Source organism: Emydura macquarii, unplaced genomic scaffold (assembly GCF_026122565.2).
Source record: "Emydura macquarii macquarii isolate MOO-44397 ecotype Brisbane River unplaced genomic scaffold, CSIRO-AGI_Emac_v2 contig_2768, whole genome shotgun sequence".
Lineage (NCBI taxonomy): Eukaryota > Metazoa > Chordata > Testudines > Chelidae > Emydura > Emydura macquarii.
The window spans coordinates 38,878,136-38,897,911 of NW_027132905.1; the positions used below are offsets into that span (position 1 = coordinate 38,878,136).

At 43.3% G+C, this 19,776-nt stretch overlaps 1 protein-coding gene across 4 annotated transcripts in view; it reads left to right on the forward strand.

Moving 5' to 3' along the window:
* The window catches only part of MEGF6 (multiple EGF like domains 6), a 219,813-nt gene that overhangs the window by 173,276 nt on the left and 26,761 nt on the right, over positions 1–19,776 (forward strand). For 3 of the 4 annotated variants that reach the window (XM_067566717.1, XM_067566718.1, XM_067566720.1), the window contains 9 exons: positions 1,217–1,339; positions 2,515–2,637; positions 3,914–4,081; positions 4,891–5,022; positions 6,669–6,797; positions 9,490–9,618; positions 10,624–10,758; positions 11,149–11,283; positions 17,033–17,158. In XM_067566717.1, the coding sequence (XP_067422818.1) occupies positions 1,217–1,339; positions 2,515–2,637; positions 3,914–4,081; positions 4,891–5,022; positions 6,669–6,797; positions 9,490–9,618; positions 10,624–10,758; positions 11,149–11,283; positions 17,033–17,158 (1,200 nt within the window). The remainder of the gene's footprint in view (positions 1–1,216; positions 1,340–2,514; positions 2,638–3,913; positions 4,082–4,890; positions 5,023–6,668; positions 6,798–9,489; positions 9,619–10,623; positions 10,759–11,148; positions 11,284–17,032; positions 17,159–19,776) is intronic. The other variant, XM_067566719.1, reaches the window with a different exon arrangement.

Consider the following 19,776-nt stretch of genomic DNA (forward strand, 5'->3'; position numbering starts at 1 on the left):
CCACAGGGTTTGGCGTGTCCATATGGCCTTGCTGTGTCTTAGACAGCTATGAATTGGAGAGGGTCTGTGCCAGCTGAGCTACAAATAAGATTCCAGACAGTCTATGCAAAGAGGGACGCTGCCTTTCTCGGGACACCATATGGATTTGTATTGAAAGCAAAAAAATAACTTTGTTCAGTGAAGAGCACTCTAGTAAAATACCAAATGTTTTCTCTTTCACAGTGTTACTATCCACTCCTGTTTAATCTCCCTGAGTCGCAAGTCTGTGCCCTACTCTTGCAGGACAATGGACTTGATAATAGAAGAATTAAAACTATTAGATTATTATTTATTTGCAAGAAGGGATTATAAAGTCTAGATTCTCCAGCCAGTCCAGTCATCTGAATGGCCAATTCTCCTTAAGTACTTTTGCAGTATACAGTGCCTCTAATGGAACTGGATGGTCATGGCTTTCTGAGCAGTTGAGGCTCTTGCTGATGCACTGCTCTCACATTTTGATCCAAACAAACTTGCTCATGGTCGCAGTGAGTCAGTGACAGAGCTGGGAATAAAACCAAGCAACCCTCACTCCCTGTCCCTTGTACTTGATCACTAGACCACATTCCTTCCCTAGTTTACTTGCTATTATGGATATTGAATCACTTTCTAAGTATGGTCAGATTTACATGCAGTTGTAGAGGTAAACACCAAGGTTTTAAAAAAAAAAATCCGACACTGTTTAGGGACCTATATGAGTAACAGAAAGTTCATGGAGGTATCCAACAAATAATCCAGATTGATAACTACATCTCCAGAAGAAATGTTCACTATCTTTCTCATCCTTATCTGCTGCATCCCCAGGGTTCAGGTTTCCCTATGTGACCCACAGCAGCTGATGTTATTGTACCTAAGACAGCAGTGCCTGCTCTATTTTAGGTTGGAATGAAGTTGTCAGCTGTTGCAAAGGGAAGAGAAAATGATGTGCAGGTGTTATGTCTTAAAACATACTTATTGCTGATTTCTAAATTGGCATATAGTTTCTATTACTGATTCGGGTTCTGAGACCTTTTTCTGTAACCTTTGCACTTTTCCTTTAAACAAATTCACAGGCCAGAGAAAGGAGCTCAGCAGACAAACTAGAAATGGAGAGGTCTGGACAAATGCATGTGTCCGCTTTCTGCAAAGCAGAAACTCTCAGATTTGGTGCTCGCTGATGCACTTTGTTTTATGCTTTTAGATATCGATGACTGTGATGCTCGTTCTCATTGCTGTCAGCAGGACTGTTACAATTATCCTGGTGGCTACGAATGTGTTTGCAATGCTGGCTACAGGCTCAACACCGATGGTTGTGGGTGTGATGGTAAGCAGCAATGCCTAGCTGGACTACTGTGGGTGAAAGAGGATGGGCATTGACTCAGCTCCTCTGCATTACAGAATTGTGTTCGTGACAGCTGCAGACATAGCTGTGTTGGTCCTTCCACTGGTTCTGTTATACTGGGTTTTATAATTACATTGAACTTATGATAAATATTAAATCAGTTTTAAAGGCTTATTTTTGTTGATTTCTTGTAGGTTTTTAGTAGGAAAAAAGAAAGAAAGAAACAAGCCAGAGATTAACTGCAATATAGTATCCGCTAAAGAGCAGCAATGGGTCTAATTAGCGCAGTTTGGATCCAACCCAGAATTTCCCAAAGTTGAAGAGGGTTGGTTTGGTCTCATCTCGTCTAACGCTTCATAGAAATGTCATTTTGTATTGCATGTAATAGACTGGAATTCCCAGTAATTGTGGCATTGGAGTGGCCCAGGAAAATGCCAATGTGTCTATAAAAATATAACTGAGAAGATGGTGACTAAGGCGAGCTCTGGAGTGAGATGACATGAAATTTTTCCATATGGCCAAAGCAACTGGGCATTTCTTCCAGCAATTTCTCCCAGCTAATGTCAGTTTTTTCATCAGTTCTGTACTGAGTAGCTCATTTAGCCAGTCAGAGTACTGTAAGTGTGCAGGATTTTACGTTTCCATTTCCTGATAACTTGTTTTATCACTAGCACAGCTATCCAGCCCCATTTGATGTTATTAGCTGGAAGATTAAGTTAAGCCAACTAACCCAGCATATGTAGGTTTATTCTTAAAACCTGGGAAACTTTATTTTCACACAACTGTGATTCCCATGGTTGTGTGGTCTTTGTTCAATTTAAAAGAAATATTGGTAGGTTTGCATGGATGAACAAGACAACAAATAAAATGTCTGTTTATCCATAGATACTGGCAGGACAAATAAATACCTCACATGGGAAGAATAAATTACTTTAATCCATTCTGTGACATGGTGAAAACAGAAGTCTTCAGTCTCCAGAACTGTCAGCCCTGTAACTTCCCTCAGCACAAAATTGATTCAATTTTAGGAAGTAGAGTGGAAATAGCAATACTTGTTGTCAGTCTCTGAATTTGATGAATACCTTGGCATCTCTGACCTATAGTGGACACTTCTCTTAGCTGTATGTGTAGATATATTTCCATGTATATATTTTTAGATGTCGATGAGTGCACCTCAAATAATGGTGAGTGTGAGCACACGTGCCACAACCTGGTGGGATCTTTCCAGTGCAGCTGCCAGATTGGATACAAACTGGATGAGGATCGGAGGAGCTGTATTCGTAAGAGACATCTTGTGTTTTTATATGTGTGTGCGCGCCTATATAAAAATAGGGTGTCTGCATATCATTTCCTGTTGAAGATTTGTATGTATAAAATCTTCAACAGGAAATGATACAAAGTGAAAACAAGGGTTTTATATATATACCTTTTTCTTCCCCTTACACTGCTTTCGCTTGGTATCATTTCCTTATAAAACTTTATGAATAATCCAATTGTTTTCATTGTAGAGAGGCCAGATCTGAGATTTCCAGAGCTGTCTAGGGGATTTTGATGCACATCTTTTAAGGAATGGAAGGCTTGAGTCTAAATCCTCAAGCCTGCTTTGGAAGTTTGCTGGGTGGCATATCTAAGATTTCTTAAACCCTTTCTGAACCTTTGCTGACTTCTTCAGAGCTCCACTATTGACACTAACTGCTACTATGAATTGCATTATAATAACTGAATAGAAAACCCTCTGCAGCCTACAACAACACAGACTATTTCCTTGCTTCCACAGACACTTTCTGTCTGTCTGGGTTGAGATTTTCAAAACAGCCTAGGGGAGTTAGGCATACATCTTTCATTAAGGTTGTTGTAGGGTGCAGAGGGTTTTCTGCTGAGTTACGATGATGCAGTTTGTGGTAGTAGCTGAAGCACTGTGAAGAAGCCAGGAGAAGTTGGGAAATGAATGAACAAATCCTTAAATCTTAGGTGTGCTGTACCCTGCTTTCTAGCATTTTAAAATGTGTTCTCTTCAGCTTCTGTAATGAATATTTGTATTGGAAATGTCAAGGTAGTTGTGTTTTGTGTTTAGGTTATAAAAACGAAAATAACAAGCAAGATAAGAATGCCTTTGCAGCAGCTTGCGATGGCTGCATTGGTTATCTAGATTATGTAAGAGAACAGTCTCCTGGAAAATCAGATCTCTCTATAAATACAAAATATAAGCTTTTCACCTAGATTTTTTTTCCGGAGGCAGTCAGATACTCAGATGGTGGAAATAGCATAAAATTCTAGATTGAAAGAAACAAAAGACGGGAGACAGGAAAGAGACACGAAATGAATCACAGTTCCCAAAGTGGCCAGGGATATTTGTGCGGGGCATTGGAGTAGGCTGTATAAAACTAAATCAATAGAGAACCGTTGTCTCCTGTTAGATCTCGTTCTCTCTTCCCTCTTTCCATTACGTATTTTTGTTCCCTTTGCTAATCTCCTGTTCAACTCTCATTTTGCTCTTCTTTGAATCTCTCCTCTTTGAACTGGTGATTTGCATGCAAACGTTTGCTCTTTCCCCAGCTCTAGATGATCCTGTGGAGGCCCTTGACGGCAGACATCCCATCAAACGTCCTATTCCTCATGTCGCCATTCTGCGAGATGAATTCACCCAGCTCTTTGATGAGGAGTATGATGAGGAGGAGGAAGAGGTGGAAGCAAGAGGAGAGCACACACTTTTGGAAAAATTTGGTGGGCATTTTGTAGCAAGGGCATGGGGAAATTCCCTGGTGTCTGTAATAGTAGCAACACATTTCAAGCTAATCTACATGTCCAAATTTGCACATACAATTGAATGGTATCCACAGAATTTGTCATGTACCTGTTTCTCTTGCACAAAACCTGCATTACCACAGACAGATTGGGTGAGCTGTCGTCTAGTGAGCACATGCAGATTGGGTAGCTGAGCACCCAGCTACAGTTTCTGTGTGCAAGTAGTTGCTTGCAGATGGAAAAGTGCTGGCCCTCTGCTTTACAGACACCATCAGTTGTATTATGCAAACTTGAGCATTCACGGTCATAAACCAGGGCTCACAATTTGTCACTTAAGGTCTTAATTTATTTAAAACCAATATCTTGTCTAGGAGTTTGGTTTGCTGCCAAACAGAAGAAAGTAACTCCTTCCCCCCAACTTCTTCACTTATGAGTTTTGATTAATATTTTACCTCATTAAATACCAAGTGCAAAATCCTGGCCCCAGTTAAGTCAGTGGGAGTCTTGTCATTGATTTCAACAGAGCCAAGATTCCCTCCCAAACATTCGAGGGTCTTACGGCTTCTGACATGAGCAGTCACAAAGGGCAGACCATTTCCAGACTCCATTATACGTTCCCCAGATGTCCCAGACACTCCACTTCCACACCACTACTGTACATGTTACTGGTGCATCTGCTGGAGATTCAGCGTTCCTGAGTGTTGTGGGTTTGACTGCCCCGCTGAACCCTTCAGTTCAATGAAGCAGCTTTTAGAAAGCCCTCTCATCCACAGCTGCTTTTATTCCAGTCTGCTTGGAGGACACCTTTGGTCATGACTGCAGCCTGACATGTGATGATTGCAGAAATGGTGGAACATGCAATGAGGACCAGACTGGCTGTGACTGTCCGGATGGCTGGAGTGGAATCATATGCAATCAGAGTGAGTTAAATTGGAGAAGGAGGGGGGCAGGGAAAGGACAGGGTGGTTTTATAGTTGTTATGTTCCTTCCAAAAGCCAGTCAAAAAGATTGAAGTGAGCACAAAACCCCCAGCTGGTCTAAATAGCACTAACGACCCTGACTTTTCTTTACCCATTGCCCGCATTTGCCAAGTTTGTGTTGGCACAGCATGGCTATAGTCACCAGACAAAATCCCCAATAAAGTTCCCTACCTTTCATTGCCATACGGATCCCAGAGGGTATGAATCTATAGTTCAGATCTGCAAATGTATGTATTTGGTGTTGGATCTGAGCTTAGCTCTCAGACTGTGTACATAAACCTATCGGCAGTGAATTAGACATATTACATTCTTTAAGACTAAGAAACTATTTAAGGCACTAATGGGAGTCCTTTAATTCCTCCTTCCAACTGAACTTCTGGCTTGAAATCTGCTGGCTGTTTAAATGAAGGAATATTTTTCCCTTTGGGCCTCTTTCAGTTTAGACATTGGCATTTGATGCCCATTTCAGAGTAGGGGCTGCTGCTAGTTCTTGTTTGCAATTTCAGTTTGAATTTGAACCTCAAAATCTGTCTTGTCCAACCAGTACTCTCTGGAGTCCTTACTTTTCTTTTTAAATATGTGGAACTGGATTGGCAATGAGTTGTAAGGGAAAGGCTACCCACTTGCTGGGTTCATGCTTGTAAATATTAATAGAACTCCATGATCCCGAAGCAAATTAATTTTTTTAATTAAGTAATTTTAGGAACATTTAGCCTTTTGTATTTCCAAATAGGGTTCATAAAAATGAATAAATGTATTGCCTAAACAGTAATGAAATTGGCATCTGGATTTTAGAGTTTATTTTCTAAAAAAATACTTTGGCGTGTAGCTTTCAGCAAATAAATGTACAGCTGAAAAAATTTGTTTCCCAGGTGTTTTGCATCGTGTAGGATGCAATGCCAGGTGGGGTTGCTGGAGGAGAAGAAAACTTGAGGTTTGAATAAGCATCTAAACTGAACCATATCTCTGAATTTAGCTTTCTCTAGAGTTGTATACACTCTGATTTTTCATCAGTTGAAGTTTTTTGGCTCATTCTTACTCCTACCATCATTAACGATATATACAGGGCTATAGAGGACAAAATCTCAATTCCGAAGGATTTACAGTCTAATTCAGATGCATACAATACACAGGATAACAGGCCAAATGCAGGAAGTCAAAATGGACATAGTCAGCATGGAGGCCATAGTCAAAAGGTTGAATATTAGCTGGCACCAAAGACCAGAAGCACCAGTTGAGAATATACCTTATTGAGTCATCCTCTTACTTTCATATGTACCTGTACCAGCACTGGCTAGATTGGAGCAGAGAGGTGCAGAACAGGCATGAGAATAGCCCTACTGCACTGTATTGGTTTCATACATTCCCATGTCACATGGCACCCTTTCTCTGCTTCACTGTCCTCCACTGGAATGATTGCCATGTCAGGATGGGCCTGCAGCAAGTCAAGCAGGTCTCACCGAGTTTGCTGAGTGTCAGATCTCATTATAATTAATCTGTAAATCTAGAGAATCAGAAATCAGTAAATCGATATGACAAATACAATCACCTTTCTGACTTCTGTCTGTCTGTCTGTCCCCTCACAGCCTGTCCCGAAGGCACCTTTGGGAGGAACTGCAGCTTCACCTGCCACTGTAAGAATGGAGGCACGTGTGATCCAGTGACTGGGAAGTGCCGCTGCCCGCCTGGGGTCAGTGGAGAACTGTGTGAGGATGGTATGGTCAAGCTTCCCAGTCTCCTGCTTCACGCAGCAATGAGATTCCCCCTTTTCACTCTCCCTAGCCCCATTCAGACAAGACATGACAGGAGGCTGCTTCTGTGCAGAAAGGCTTGTTTCATTGTAATAAGTTAGACAGCAGCCTGATAGAGACACTGGTCCACCTGATGCTCCTGGGTCTGTAACTGAGGGCACAATCTCTCTACGCTCCCTGTGCCTTGCAGATTGTTGTGAGTAATGTTTCATGCTCATGTTAAGCAGGGTTGGAGCTGGAATGGGGACAGCATAAAGTGTCAGCACAGGACTGGGAACCAGGGACTTATCAACTTCAGTCTCAGCTCTGACACTGACACAGTGACCTTAAGCATGTCACTTACCCTCTTCACCTAAGCTTCCCCATTTGTAAAATGGGAACAGTGATAGTGATTGCCCTCACCGATGGGTTGTAATGGTTAATTTGTTAGTGTTTATAAAGCGTTGGGAGAAGGAAAGAATTCTGGCACTGCAATACAGAGGAAGGACAGAGGGATATGTGCGCGCAGGATTGGAGCAGTCTCTGCTATTCTGGGCCCTGAATTCCAGCCCAAGGTGCTGCAGGCTGTACCTTCCTAATTGTCTTGCTCTCCGTCTTTTTACGGTCGAATGTGTTTTAATGAAATTGGGGACAGAGCAAGACGATAACAATGTTTCTTAACAGCTTACAAGTTAGGTTCCCAGAGCTAACAGGGTTGTTCATTTGCTCTTTGACTGTATACTTTATAGGGGCGTTTGCTGTAGTGAGAAATGGAGATCATAGTCACGGTTGATGCCAGGTTTCACAGTCACTTGTGCGTCTGTTAAAACTTAGAGGCCCTTTACACAGGATGTTTATGTTCCTTAATCTGTTGCCTGTCACCTTGTGTCTTTTAAGCCTTTTCTTGGAACTTCACTGTGTGTGAGACTGACGCATCCCTAGATTCCATCTCGCCTGCTGTGTCACATAGTCCTGAGTTTAAAAAGACTTTTTCTTCCATATGAAAAAGATGATTGGAGCATCCGCTAAACATGAACCAGTGTTCTAGGTCATGCCCAAATTCCTGCACCAGGCTGATCAGTAATGTCTGGCTTAAGACACACGGAACAGCAATGGGCACTGACTCCAGTCTTGGGGAAAGTTCAGTGGAGGGAAGCAAAAAACGGTACCGTTTCATGAAAAAATAGAAGTGATGTGGAAAGGTGAAAGACGTGAGGTTTCGTTATTGTCATTGAAACGGAAGTGGACACTGAAGACATTTGAGAATAGTAGCTTCATATCTTACTGCACAAAAGGGAACAGTTAAGCTGATGTAGATATTTATTTATTTCTCACCCCTGAAGGGTTAAAATCATGGGACTATAATCTAAAAACATGGAACCAAGGAGTGAATGAGAAATTCAATCAAAATGACTTCATACCAGTGGTTAGGAGCAGATGGAATCCATTACTGGAGAAGGCGATTGAAGCAGAGTATAAATGAGTTCAAGAGACACCCAATTTTTTTTCCCTTAGGAAGGAGGTGATTGAAGGGTACAGTGAAAAAGCAGGAAGGTAGGGGGAAGATAAACCAGAAGGAGCTGGCGAGTTGGGCCAGGCAGCCTTTCTGGTTTCTACACTGTCTGATGTTATCAGATTGGACAAGGCTTGTGCTTCCTACACCTATGCAGGTTGGAGCATTCTGCTGACACAGGATATTTGGCATGTGCTTCTAATATTAAGTTCTTTAGCATTAAAAAAAAATGGCAACTGTTTTATTCCTTTAACAGTTCGAATATTATTATAATTTTTATTTGGGGATGGCTTAGTGGTCTAAGTGTCAGGTATGAGAAAGCTAGACTTCCTGGAACTGCATGTTTGGCTCCCAGCAGGATTGACCCAGCTCTTCATTCTCCAAGTGTAGAAACAGTGGTGCTGGGTGCCCTGGAAGTATCTTGGATGCATAGTGGGAGGAAGAACATGTAATTTACTGAGTGAGGTCCTGTCTGATCTATGGGGTCATCAAAAATCACAGGGCATTTGTCTCCCACTGGTCTTTATTCCTAACCTGGTACTTCCCATCTGGCACCCTGGATGCAGCTGATTTCAGTTCTTCTGTGCATTTCTAGTTTAAAGCACTTTGGGAGCCTTTGAAATGAAAGGTGACATGGAACTGTAAATGGCAATTTGCCAAATAGTGTTTTCTGGTTGTTTGCAGAGGTCTTTTTGTAGTATGGGTTTATCATCATCCTGAAACATAGGATGTGTCAAACTAGATCAAATTACGATCCATCAAGTCCAGTATCCTGTCTGTGGTATTTGCTGATTCCTGATGCTTCAGAGAGACCCCAAACACTCCATAATGCACCTAATCTAATAAACAGTCCTGTAGATGGGGTGAGATGCAAATCCTTCCTGACCCCTGCAGCCATTGGATTATGCCCAGAAGCATGTGATTTGATTACCCTTATCGTTATCTTATCTTGCAGAGATGCAGGCATTTTTCTTGGTGACAATATGATCCATTCCTTCTTTCACATCCAGGTGCACTGTATGACTGTGATGGTTTCTTATCATATACAGGCATTGATTTTGAAATGGGGGTGTTATTGCCAAGTTCTGTTGTAACCCTCCACTGACAATGACATGACACTCCTATGCTGGGTATTCTTACTAGCATACCACTTCATCTTTCTAGGCTGCCCTAAAGGATTCTTTGGGAAACAATGCAGGAAGAAATGCAACTGTGCCAATAGAGGTCGGTGCCATCGAATTTATGGGGCCTGTTTGTGTGACCTTGGACTTTATGGACGATACTGCCATTTGGGTAAGTCTGCCTTTCTGTAGAAGAGTTGGCTGACTGCTGGGGAGCCCTTGGTGACTGAACATGGCATAGCTAGCTTTCCTCCTCTGCTACCCTCTGCTAATGGTCGTGCTGATCAGGTGGTGGTCTGTTTCTTCCCATGATTTGGCTCTCCAGCCAGGTCACGTTTTGGTCCCCACCCATGCCAGGGTAACACTGTCTTTATCCCATTTCTGGGTCCCATAGTCCTCGGATCCTCTCAGGGCTTTGTCATCCTTATCCTCTTGTCAGGGGCCTCATGCAGACTCCTTGCTGCTGCCTATCTGGACTACTTCCTCCCTACTCCCTCTTGTTTAGGCCGTCCCCCCACAAGCTTTTTAGGTTCACCCTTTTTCAGGGCTAGAACTAGCAGGGCTCTCCCCTGGAATCCCTCAACAAAATCCCAAACTAATAGTACCACACACAAACCCAGCTTCTGCCGCCTGGGGCTTGACCTTTCATCCCTTCTGTTCTTCAGTTCAGTGCCTCCCGGGGCTCTCTCCCTGGAACTCCAGATCCTGCACTTTTATCAGGGCTCACTACTGCAACTTGTTCCACCCCGCTGACTGCTCCATCTCTCTCCAGCTTTCCTGCCAGACTTCTGTACGCAGGAGAGTATCCCCTGGGTCTCCTCTTTGACCCTGCCTGTCTCTCCACTCTCTATAGCCAATGATGGACTGAAGCATTCTTTCCTTTTCTCCCTGCAGCCCCCTTCTAATATGATCTTCCTTTGTTTCTAGTCATCACCCAGCTCGGCTTTGTCTTTAGTTAGGCCTGGTCCTCATCCTTCAGGGGCAGTTAGCCGCTCAGGCCCGTATTAACCTTTTCAGAGCCAGAATGAACCTCTTCTAAAGCCGATGTGTTGTCAGATGGATCTTTCTAAGAGTTCCCTTTGGGCAGTGTCTTTGGAGGGTGATGACGATGCTATTGGTTGTCCTGTACTGTTTGGCTTCCCAAAGCACTTAATAATGCTTTCCCCCCCACACCTAGCCTGCCCGAAGTGGGCCTATGGACCTGGATGCTCCGAAGAATGCCTGTGTGTGCAGCAGAATACCCAGGAGTGTGACAAGAAGGATGGTACCTGCAGATGCAAACCTGGTTATCATGGCAAAAGATGTCAGACAAGTGAGTGGTTAGGTGACATGGGCTGTTTAGGGGAGGGTTTCCCTAGAATTTCCTTTTTTCCCCCTCCCCTACTCATTCATTTTATTGGGAAAACAAAGAACCACGAAGACCCTCCTCAGGGACATCCTGTTACTTAGAACAGGAGCAAGCCCAGTTTTCAACTTGGTCAGCTAAGTTAGGGTGTCCAGTTCCACACACATTAGATGCAAGTGGAAACTCCTTGAACTTGTGTCCGCAGTCTAGCGAGGTGTGATGTGTCAGATCAATGAGGGGTCAATTACAGTTCCACTGCAGATACCTCGAATCCCTGATACTCAGTTGGGGCTGTGTGTTCTTCCCCGGTCTGTCTGCGAATGCTGATTGCTCTTTCTATTTAATTCTGATTAACAGAGTGCGACTCTGGCTTTTACGGTGGTGGCTGCAGGAACAAATGTAGTTGCCCCTTGGGAGTTTCCTGTGACCACGTGAGCGGAGAGTGTCAGAAAGAGTGTCCCGAGGGCTACCATGGGGAGAACTGTGACCAAGGTAAAAACCGCCTCTGGAGCTGGGCCACGGAAGGGCAAGTGTTGTGCAAGTACAGATTGTGCATGTATCATGTTCCACTTTTCAGAATCTCAGTGAGCTCCTCTGGCAGATCCCTCTGAAGGCTGCTGTTCAATGTCTTATATTGTATCAAAACAACGGGATATTAAGGAGGAAAGTTCTCAGGTACTGCAGCGACTGACGTGCTATAAAAACTGAGAGAATGAATTACTGGGCAGTAATTCTGCTTTCACAGTGAGGGATCTTTTACACTTTGCAAGGCTGATTCCTCTTGTGTAGCATAACTGCAGTTCCTGGGGGTCAGTGTATATATATTTCTGTTCTAAAGGTTACTTGACTCAAAGGTTACAAAAGAGTTAATGGCATACGTAACCGTCTCTAAGCATGCTGTGGATACAGGGTAGATTCTTCAAAAGTGCCTAAGGGACTTAAGAGCCTAAGTCTCATTGGAAGTACAATCTAACTTCCAAATAAGCGTCAAACTATTTAGAACACCAGGTTTAATACATCTGCACATTTACAGAGGCATTTCCAGCATTTACTTCAAGGGTGGAAATTCTCTTGTAAAATGCTTATTAAACAAATAAAGGACATGGACTCTGTACAAGGGTTTATTTCTTGGCAGGCACTCCTTTGAATTGAAGCATTACTAAAGCCCTTCCCCCTTCATCCTGCATGGCTTATGGCCTAAATTCTCAAAAGCCACTATTAGTGTCTTTGGGTACCTCAGGTTTAGGATTCCCAATGTGGCACATTTTAAAGGGTCGTGATTTGGCTCCTTTCAGATGTTTCAAGTTGAGCACCCTCAATCATTAGTCGCTTTTGAAAACGTCCCCCTCTGTATGTCTATTCCGTGATTTGGCCTTGCACCGTGAGTGCAGTTTGCCTGTTAGTTCTCCAAGGATGAGCCCTAATTTGTGTCCTCTCAAGTTCACTGAAAGGCTTGTGAATTTCAGAAATGAATGGGGACAAAGCTTTTCTATATCCCAACTTCCAGTGCACACATGCCATCTTCATGCATATTTCACTTTGTTAGGCCAAATCTCTTTCCGGGGTGCCTTCCGTGCCCTGTGCCAGCTGCTGCCTATGCAAAATCTGAACAACTGTAGCGGTCAGTTTAAGCTTCCTCTCCCTATTGTAGCATGGTCAGAAGAAGGGACAGTGAGAACTATTTTTACAACCCCTCCAGGTTTCCCATCCCGTTACAGCAGATCAAATGAGCTGAAAATCAAAATGGCTTTTAGATGAAAAAAGAGCGGCCAGGGTCTGTATCAAAGCACTGCAGTTTCTTTAAAGTATGGAGGGAGGAATTTTTTAATAATGATTCTTAATCAGAGCAGGAGGAAAAGGCCTCACTTTATCTTGCTCTTTGGGCAGCTCATCTTTTGTAGATAAAGATGATGTGTAGAGGCTTTTTCTCTTTATTCCTTTGACAGCTATTCATTTTCAGGTGTTCCATCCCTGGCAGAATGGAATCAGTCTCCTTTCTGCATTTTATTCCATTTTAAAGCTTTTTTTGATCTGCAAGAGGAAAAGAAAATCTTATATTTCAGTGGTCTTAAAATTTAACCAACTGCCCCCGTATGATTCTGTTATCAGCTTTCTGCTCTTCAGAGAAGAGGGCAGCCAGGAGTATTGCAAGTGAAATACATGGCTGAACCTCCGGGGTAACTGTGGTGCAGTGCTCAGATGGTGAGAGATCACTATCTTTGTTCCTGGCAGATGTACATGTTAGATTTTCTTGCAATTAAACTCTTTTATGTGAACGTAAAGGCACTAAAAGAACTGTTGGTGTGAGGTTTGAGGGGACAATTAACCATAAAACATGATTGCAACAGGATTTGGAACACAGCACTTAGGACCTGCCTCCAATTTGGTCCATGGATCGAAGAAGCATCATCCTCTTTTGTGTGGCTGTTTTGTCTGTGTCATATTTATTACATTGGTGCCTATGGGCCAGCCAGAAGAGGGGCACCATTGTACTAAGTGCTCTTCAGACCCAGAGTGGCAGGCAGTCCCTGCCCTGAAGACAAGGCAGATGCAGGGCTTGGGAAGGGCTATAACACACCAAAAGAGTACGTGTGTGATAGCAGCATGTGACAAGTTCATTCCTTAGTTTTTGGTCCATGGGGATGCTGAGGGGAGGAGTGGCCCTATCTGGGCCCCATTTTGCCCCCTCTTTCCCAGTGCAAACTGCTTGGATCCAGTAGAAAATATCCAAGTGCTGTTGTCTTCTAACATAGAAAGAAAAAAAAACCCCACTGCATAAAAACACTTGTTGCTGTTCAGTGTCCGAATTCTGAGTGTCATCACCAATGGGTTTTAGGTTTGGCTTGGATCTCATACACAGGCACGTCATCCACATACATTCAGTAGATACAATTGTTAGTGTAGTTAAGTTAGTAGCATGTGCTTATGTTGAATAACGGCACAGAAAATGTAGCTCATTCATCTTATCAGTGAGTGCAAAAGCTTTAGATTTTCACTAAAATATTCAAGTAGAATAAGTCAAAGAGTTTGCTTTTATATCAGTCCTATATCCCAGTGAAAAGCAAATGACAGCAAATAGTCTATCTTGATCAGCTTTGGCTCTGTACCTGCAACCCACGCTCTTTCCTGACATAAATACCTTCTTATCAACAAGCTCTGTGGCTTAATTTCATGTTTGAGTAATACAATGCTGCAAGAGACAGGGAAAATAAGAAATATCTCTCGTTGCCGCAGTCTTTTGCCCATCACTTGAACTGACTCAATCCTGAATTATTATTATTATTATTTTTTTTTTGAAGATTGTAAAAGTTCTTCCCTTTTCCCCTCCAAAAATATTTTCATTGTCATGTGCTTCCTGGTTCTATCCAGGTTTGTAAGTGGCTGTGCCAAAATACAGCAAGAAAAGTTGTTCATGTGGGGTTAATTTAGTTCTGACTGTAGGCAGGAGATGCTCGAAATCTTGAGCCCATTCTGGTCAGATTTCCAGGCCAAATAAAGTTTTAGAAACTTGGGATAAACCCTGGATCTGAGCACACCTCAAAAGGTTGGGAAGGTTGGATCCAAACTTTGCAGCTGGCACCTGTTTGAGATAAAAGTCTGATCTGTGGGTTGCACATCTGTACTGACCTGCTGACTTTGTGAGGATTTCCCAACACTGCCTGAAATTTAGTTTCATGCTTGTGTCTCCCATCATGACCAAGGATATGCCCATGGGATTGGCCAAATGCTAGTGCAACTGCTTTTTCTCAGTGATTTTTCCATGTTGACAGCAGGGATCAAACCTGGGACCTCTTGAAGTTAACACACAAGCCTCTGTTGCCTGAGCTGAAAGACAGATGGCAAGCATTATTCCCCTGCAGCTCTTGCTCTTTTTCTCCTATATGCTGCCCTCCTTGCCAAATCAAAGAGCGTTTCAAGAATCTGCCAGAGGGGAAGCAGGGAACCTTTGCAAAGTTTGTGCTTCCCTACAGGGTTCCTAGCTTCCAATCACCTAGGAAGCAGGAGTCCTTCCTAAGGTCACTAGTGGTCTTAGATCTTCCATAAAGCAGAGTAGCGTGCTGCCTCTGGAGCCATTGGGCTAGTTCAGAGGTTGGAAATTTCAATCAGAAGACTCTTTTTTAAAGAAAAAGAAAGGAGCTAAAGTCCTCAGGGAAGAGTCACAGGAAATAACACAAATATTTGTATAGAAATAGTGGGCTCTTGACTCTTGCTTGGATCTGGAAACTATTAAGGAGAGAAGACAAGCATCTGCCACCAATTAGCAAAGAAGAGAAACACCAGAAAACTCGGCTGTGTTGCTTTAAATCTCTGAACTGGTGTGTTTTTTCCCCCTCCATCTTTTGTGTCAGTGTGTTTAACTGCCCAAGTCTTATGAAACGCTGGGGCTTATGAACAAAAACACTCCAAGCATGGAGCGGAGGTCTCCTCAGAGATTCAAAGAGGATTTAAGGATCTTTGACTTCGAGGCACTCAGTCTGTGAGAGTTAATTACTATACCAGATCATTCTGTAGAATAACAAAATCTGGCATTCACAAATCATCCTCATCCTCATGAGCAAAGGAAATGAAAACTGTTCGTTCCTTTTGTGCATGATGATTCTCTCTCTCTCCTTTGCTTTGCATTAAATTATCCACTATGGACAGTGCGGATTCTGAAATGTTTGACTCTGAATAATGTCTGAGAACTTTGATCTCACACTCCCCCCCTCCCCCCCCCCCCTTTTTTTTTTTAGGTGGATATCAGGCTATCCAAAAAATTATTTGGGAGAGTAGAGAGAGAGAAATTTGAAAAGTGTTCTGGCATGTAAGTGTGTGCACATCTGCCCCCCTGGTGGATGGGAGGTCAGATGTGCTAAGGCGTTGAAAGCCACTCCTTTAGCTGTAGCGGGAGAGGCATGCAGTTATGACGGTTCTTAGGGCTATTCCTCATGTCACTTGCATGCGGTTAACTGATGTCAGTGGTGTCTGTATGTGTGCCAATGTGTCCATTTTATGTGTGACTCAGGGTACAAGCAGGGGTGCTTCATGCATGGCATTTGCCCTCCTGTTGTATCCTGTTGAATTGATGTCATCACAGTCATTTCGATGGCAAGAGACTGATATGACAAATGAACGGTTGTGATTCACCACAGATCTGTATATCTGAGGCAGGAAAACCCTTACAAACAGAAATATACTCCTTAATTGTTAAGGAAACACAGGAAAAATTAGCCATGTGAACATTCTTCCCTCCCTCCCTCCCTTAATTAATGGTGTTATGTTTTGGTTTTTGGGGAACTCTCCTTTGCCTTCACTGTACATTGAGATTTAGCCATAGAGACCTTTGACAGATATTTCAGTGCTTGGATTACAGAAAATGAAATCCCAGAAAATGGGTCTGTTGCATTTCAGTACAAGGGAACCACTGACATTGCATTCTCGGTTGTTCCATGTCAGGAAGGAATGCAGACTGGGTTACAGACAGTGCAGAGTCTTGGTTGGATTATAGTAAAGGTGCTGAAATCTAGCAGTTCCTGACTGATATCATCCCCTACCTGTTTTTAGTTGAGTTTTATAATGGAGCATATTTGAACTCTGTGTGTGCTTCTAATAAGGATACTTGGCAGGGTCATCTTCATGACAACAAACTGTTGGCAGTACTGGAGGGCAGTTTGGCTTTAAAAGCTAGTTACTGAACATGTGATCCATCATTGCCACATGATGAGCTATACCATGAAAGGGCAGGCAACAATAGAGGAGCTATTTTCAAACCGAAAATTGTGGTGGTGTGAAATTTCTGTGCTGCCTCCTTGTCACTGGGGGCATGGTAGGTACAGTGAGATTTCGGAGGAGGAGGACATGGTGGCTAGAGTGAAAAACAGAGTGGAGGGCTGGTCTTCTGAGGGGGAGGGCATGATGGCTAGGGTGAATAACAGAGCGGCCACATGCACATCCCACTGAGACTCTCCCTCTGCTGCAGGGAGTGTATTGGCAGAAGTGTCTGGTCCCATGTTCTCTCTACCCTTCAGAGGTCCTCAGCAATATACAGTGCAGGTGTGCTCCTTTCCACTTGTGGGGGCCATTTCCCCTCTCCCCTTCTGATGCATGCACATGGAAGCAGCCATACTTTGACCTACAGAGTCGGGGAGAGAGATTTTCTGTGTGATGGCGTGAGGGATCTGAGCCGTGGCTGGCTGAAATTCTTCTCTTGGAAGATACGTCATAGTGAAGTGTGGTTTCTTCTCCATTATTTTAACTGTAGAGTGTCCAGAAGGGAAGTTTGGAGTGAACTGTTTGCAGTCTTGTTCCTGTGGAAGCTCTCCCTGCGACCGACTCACTGGGAAGTGCTTTTGTTTGCCCGGCAGGACAGGACTCGACTGTGGCCGAGGTGAGACGATGAGTAAAAGGGTGAGGCTGGGGATGGTGGGAGTGGAGTCAAACTGTCCATTTGGGGGTTTCTTTTTCTTTTGTTAAATTAAACGGGTTTTACAAACTGACTGCAAATAGAATGGTTTGTGTGGCTGTTTTTTGTTTTTTTTTTAAATGGCAGCATTATTCTAGTGTTCAAGACTCTGACAATAAAACCAGCTAGTTGAGGTCCCTTGTCCAAGCTGAGTGATGTGATAAATGGCATAACGAATGAAAAGTGAATTGGAGTTTCCATTTGTTGCAGTCTAAGGAATTTTTCTTTACAGATGTCATTTTTTTATCATCCTCACCATGTCCCTTTAATAGCTGAAAGACCAGAGACTCCTAAATAAAAAAAGTTAGATACAACAGCTGGAAGATATTAGTCATATTGAAATGTCTTAGTTCTAATAGCTTGATTGAGCAATTTAGATGCACATGTACGGCACTAAATAGTTCCTGCCAGCCATTGGAGGGGCTTGAAATCATGTGAACAAGGATACTTGGCCCAGCTTTAGCACTTCTCAGCTTCTTGGCTCCTTTCTGGAAACAAATGCAAATCTTGGGAATGCTGAGCAAGATCTCTGTCTAGCAATGTGAAACAAGCTTGCATGAATGAAGACCACCTGCTTGAAACATTTTCTTACTCAGGAGCAGGTCAGAGCTCTCCAGGAGTAATTATCTGATCAAGCAGCAAGAACACATTGGAAAGCGATTGGGCCAGCACAGGTTGAAGAATTAGGTGCTTGCATAAAGCAGGCAAGAAAGCAAACCTATTTCAGTGCACAGCAAAAGCAAGTTTTTCGCTCTTACCATTTTAGGGTGCCACTGTGTAGAATGCTGAGCCTCATCAGTTCCCATTGAACTGTGTGAGAATGGATGGAAGCAGCATCATGCAGAAGGCATGCCATTCTTCACAGGATCAGGTCCTTTTTAAATGTCACTAAGCTGCTGGCCTGCTTTACTGTATGGCCCTCACATTCCTGATGCTGCACCAGCTGCCTGCAAGCACAGTCACTGCATTGTAAGTGTTCAGCTCTTTACTCCGCAGAGCACTGTGGGATACCGAGAGTCTCCAAGGTGCTAGAGAAAACTTGGTTCAGCCTATTCTGCCTTAGAAACTCTGGCTGGAATTTTGTGCCACTATAAACTCCCTGGCAGCAAATGAATTGTTCTTCTTTCTGAAGCAGCGCTGCATGAGATTCCCCGCGATGTTGCTTTGGTGAAGTGCTGGTGGGTTAGGGCTTGTGCACACCACAAAACTTCATTTTTCATCTAGAATATCAGTAGAAAATCAAGAAAACCTGGGTAAAGAAAATAAACAGAACATGCTAAAGCATGTTAGTAACAAGCAAAGTGATTCAGTAAACAGGCTCAGGAATTAATAGGCTTTCCTGTGGGGCTGCGTGGGAGGCAGCATCGTTGAGTTTGCAGCGACAATGTACCTGCTTTCACTCCCAATACGGCACGGCTCTGCCTCCCTAAAACCAGCCCAACACAGAGAACTTTTTGTCTGGCAAGGGAATGGCATTCTAGACAGACGAGGTGGTACAGAATGATGGTATTTGTCACACAGATAACTGGCTCCAGCAGCTGTGATGCATGTAGTCTTTCCCTCAACTCTACACACCGAAAGAGAGGAAATTCAGATCACAAGAGCACAAGCCTCAATTAAGTCATCAAGAAACAATAAAATAAACCTGTCTCTTTAGTTCCTTTTAAATGTCTCTGTGGCAAGGTGCCCAGGACTTGCAGGCATCCCAGGGCTGTAATATGTGAAAAAATGCTCTTGAATCGAAGAAACGTATTTCCCAGCTCGTTCAACGTTACATTCGCATTGTTCAATCTCCTGGAAAGATTGCCTGGTGGGGGAAGAAAAGGCTTGTTAAGTTTAACTATGTGACTTCAGTGCTGCCTTTCTAATGGCATAAGCTTCCTTCCCTTTCCTGGAGTAAGGTTTTATTTAGCTCAGGTCAGAGGAGCAAGAAGCAAACAATGGAGGATTGCCTTTTCTTTTTTGTTTTGTCTCTTGTATGTTCATTCAGGTTCCTGGGGATCCAGAGAGTAAGGAAAAAAGCTTGATTCAAAGTAATTAACAGTAAACAATTAACAATAAAAATAACAATAAAAAAAACAAATAAAACTTCCTGGACAATGTAAACAGAGTGAATACTCTGAAAATATTTGCCTTTGGGCTGGGTTCTGTCCTGGAATGTGGGCTGGTGGGAAAGAAAAGAGGGAAAAAAACATTTGAAAATTTCTTAGTGCTTTTTGCATCTTTTGTTTGTGGCATTTGCATTTACTGTCCCCAGTCCCTGATGTGAGGAGCAGCAATAAGAGCAAGGGAAGAGGGAAGGTGTAAAGCGGGCACATTAGTGGACAGGGGTCTGCACTGTCATTGGTACTAATTGCCACCTTATTAATATTCTCAGCAGAATGGAGCACATCCATAGGGGTGGCCTCTGCAGGGCAGGGCTGTGGCGTATCAGCTGCACAGCCTGGGGGAAGTTTGCCCAGCCACTGTCCTTACAACAGCTCTGTGGATAAACACAGCATGTCATCCTCCAGGGCTGTCGGGCTGGCACCTTTCTCCGGCAC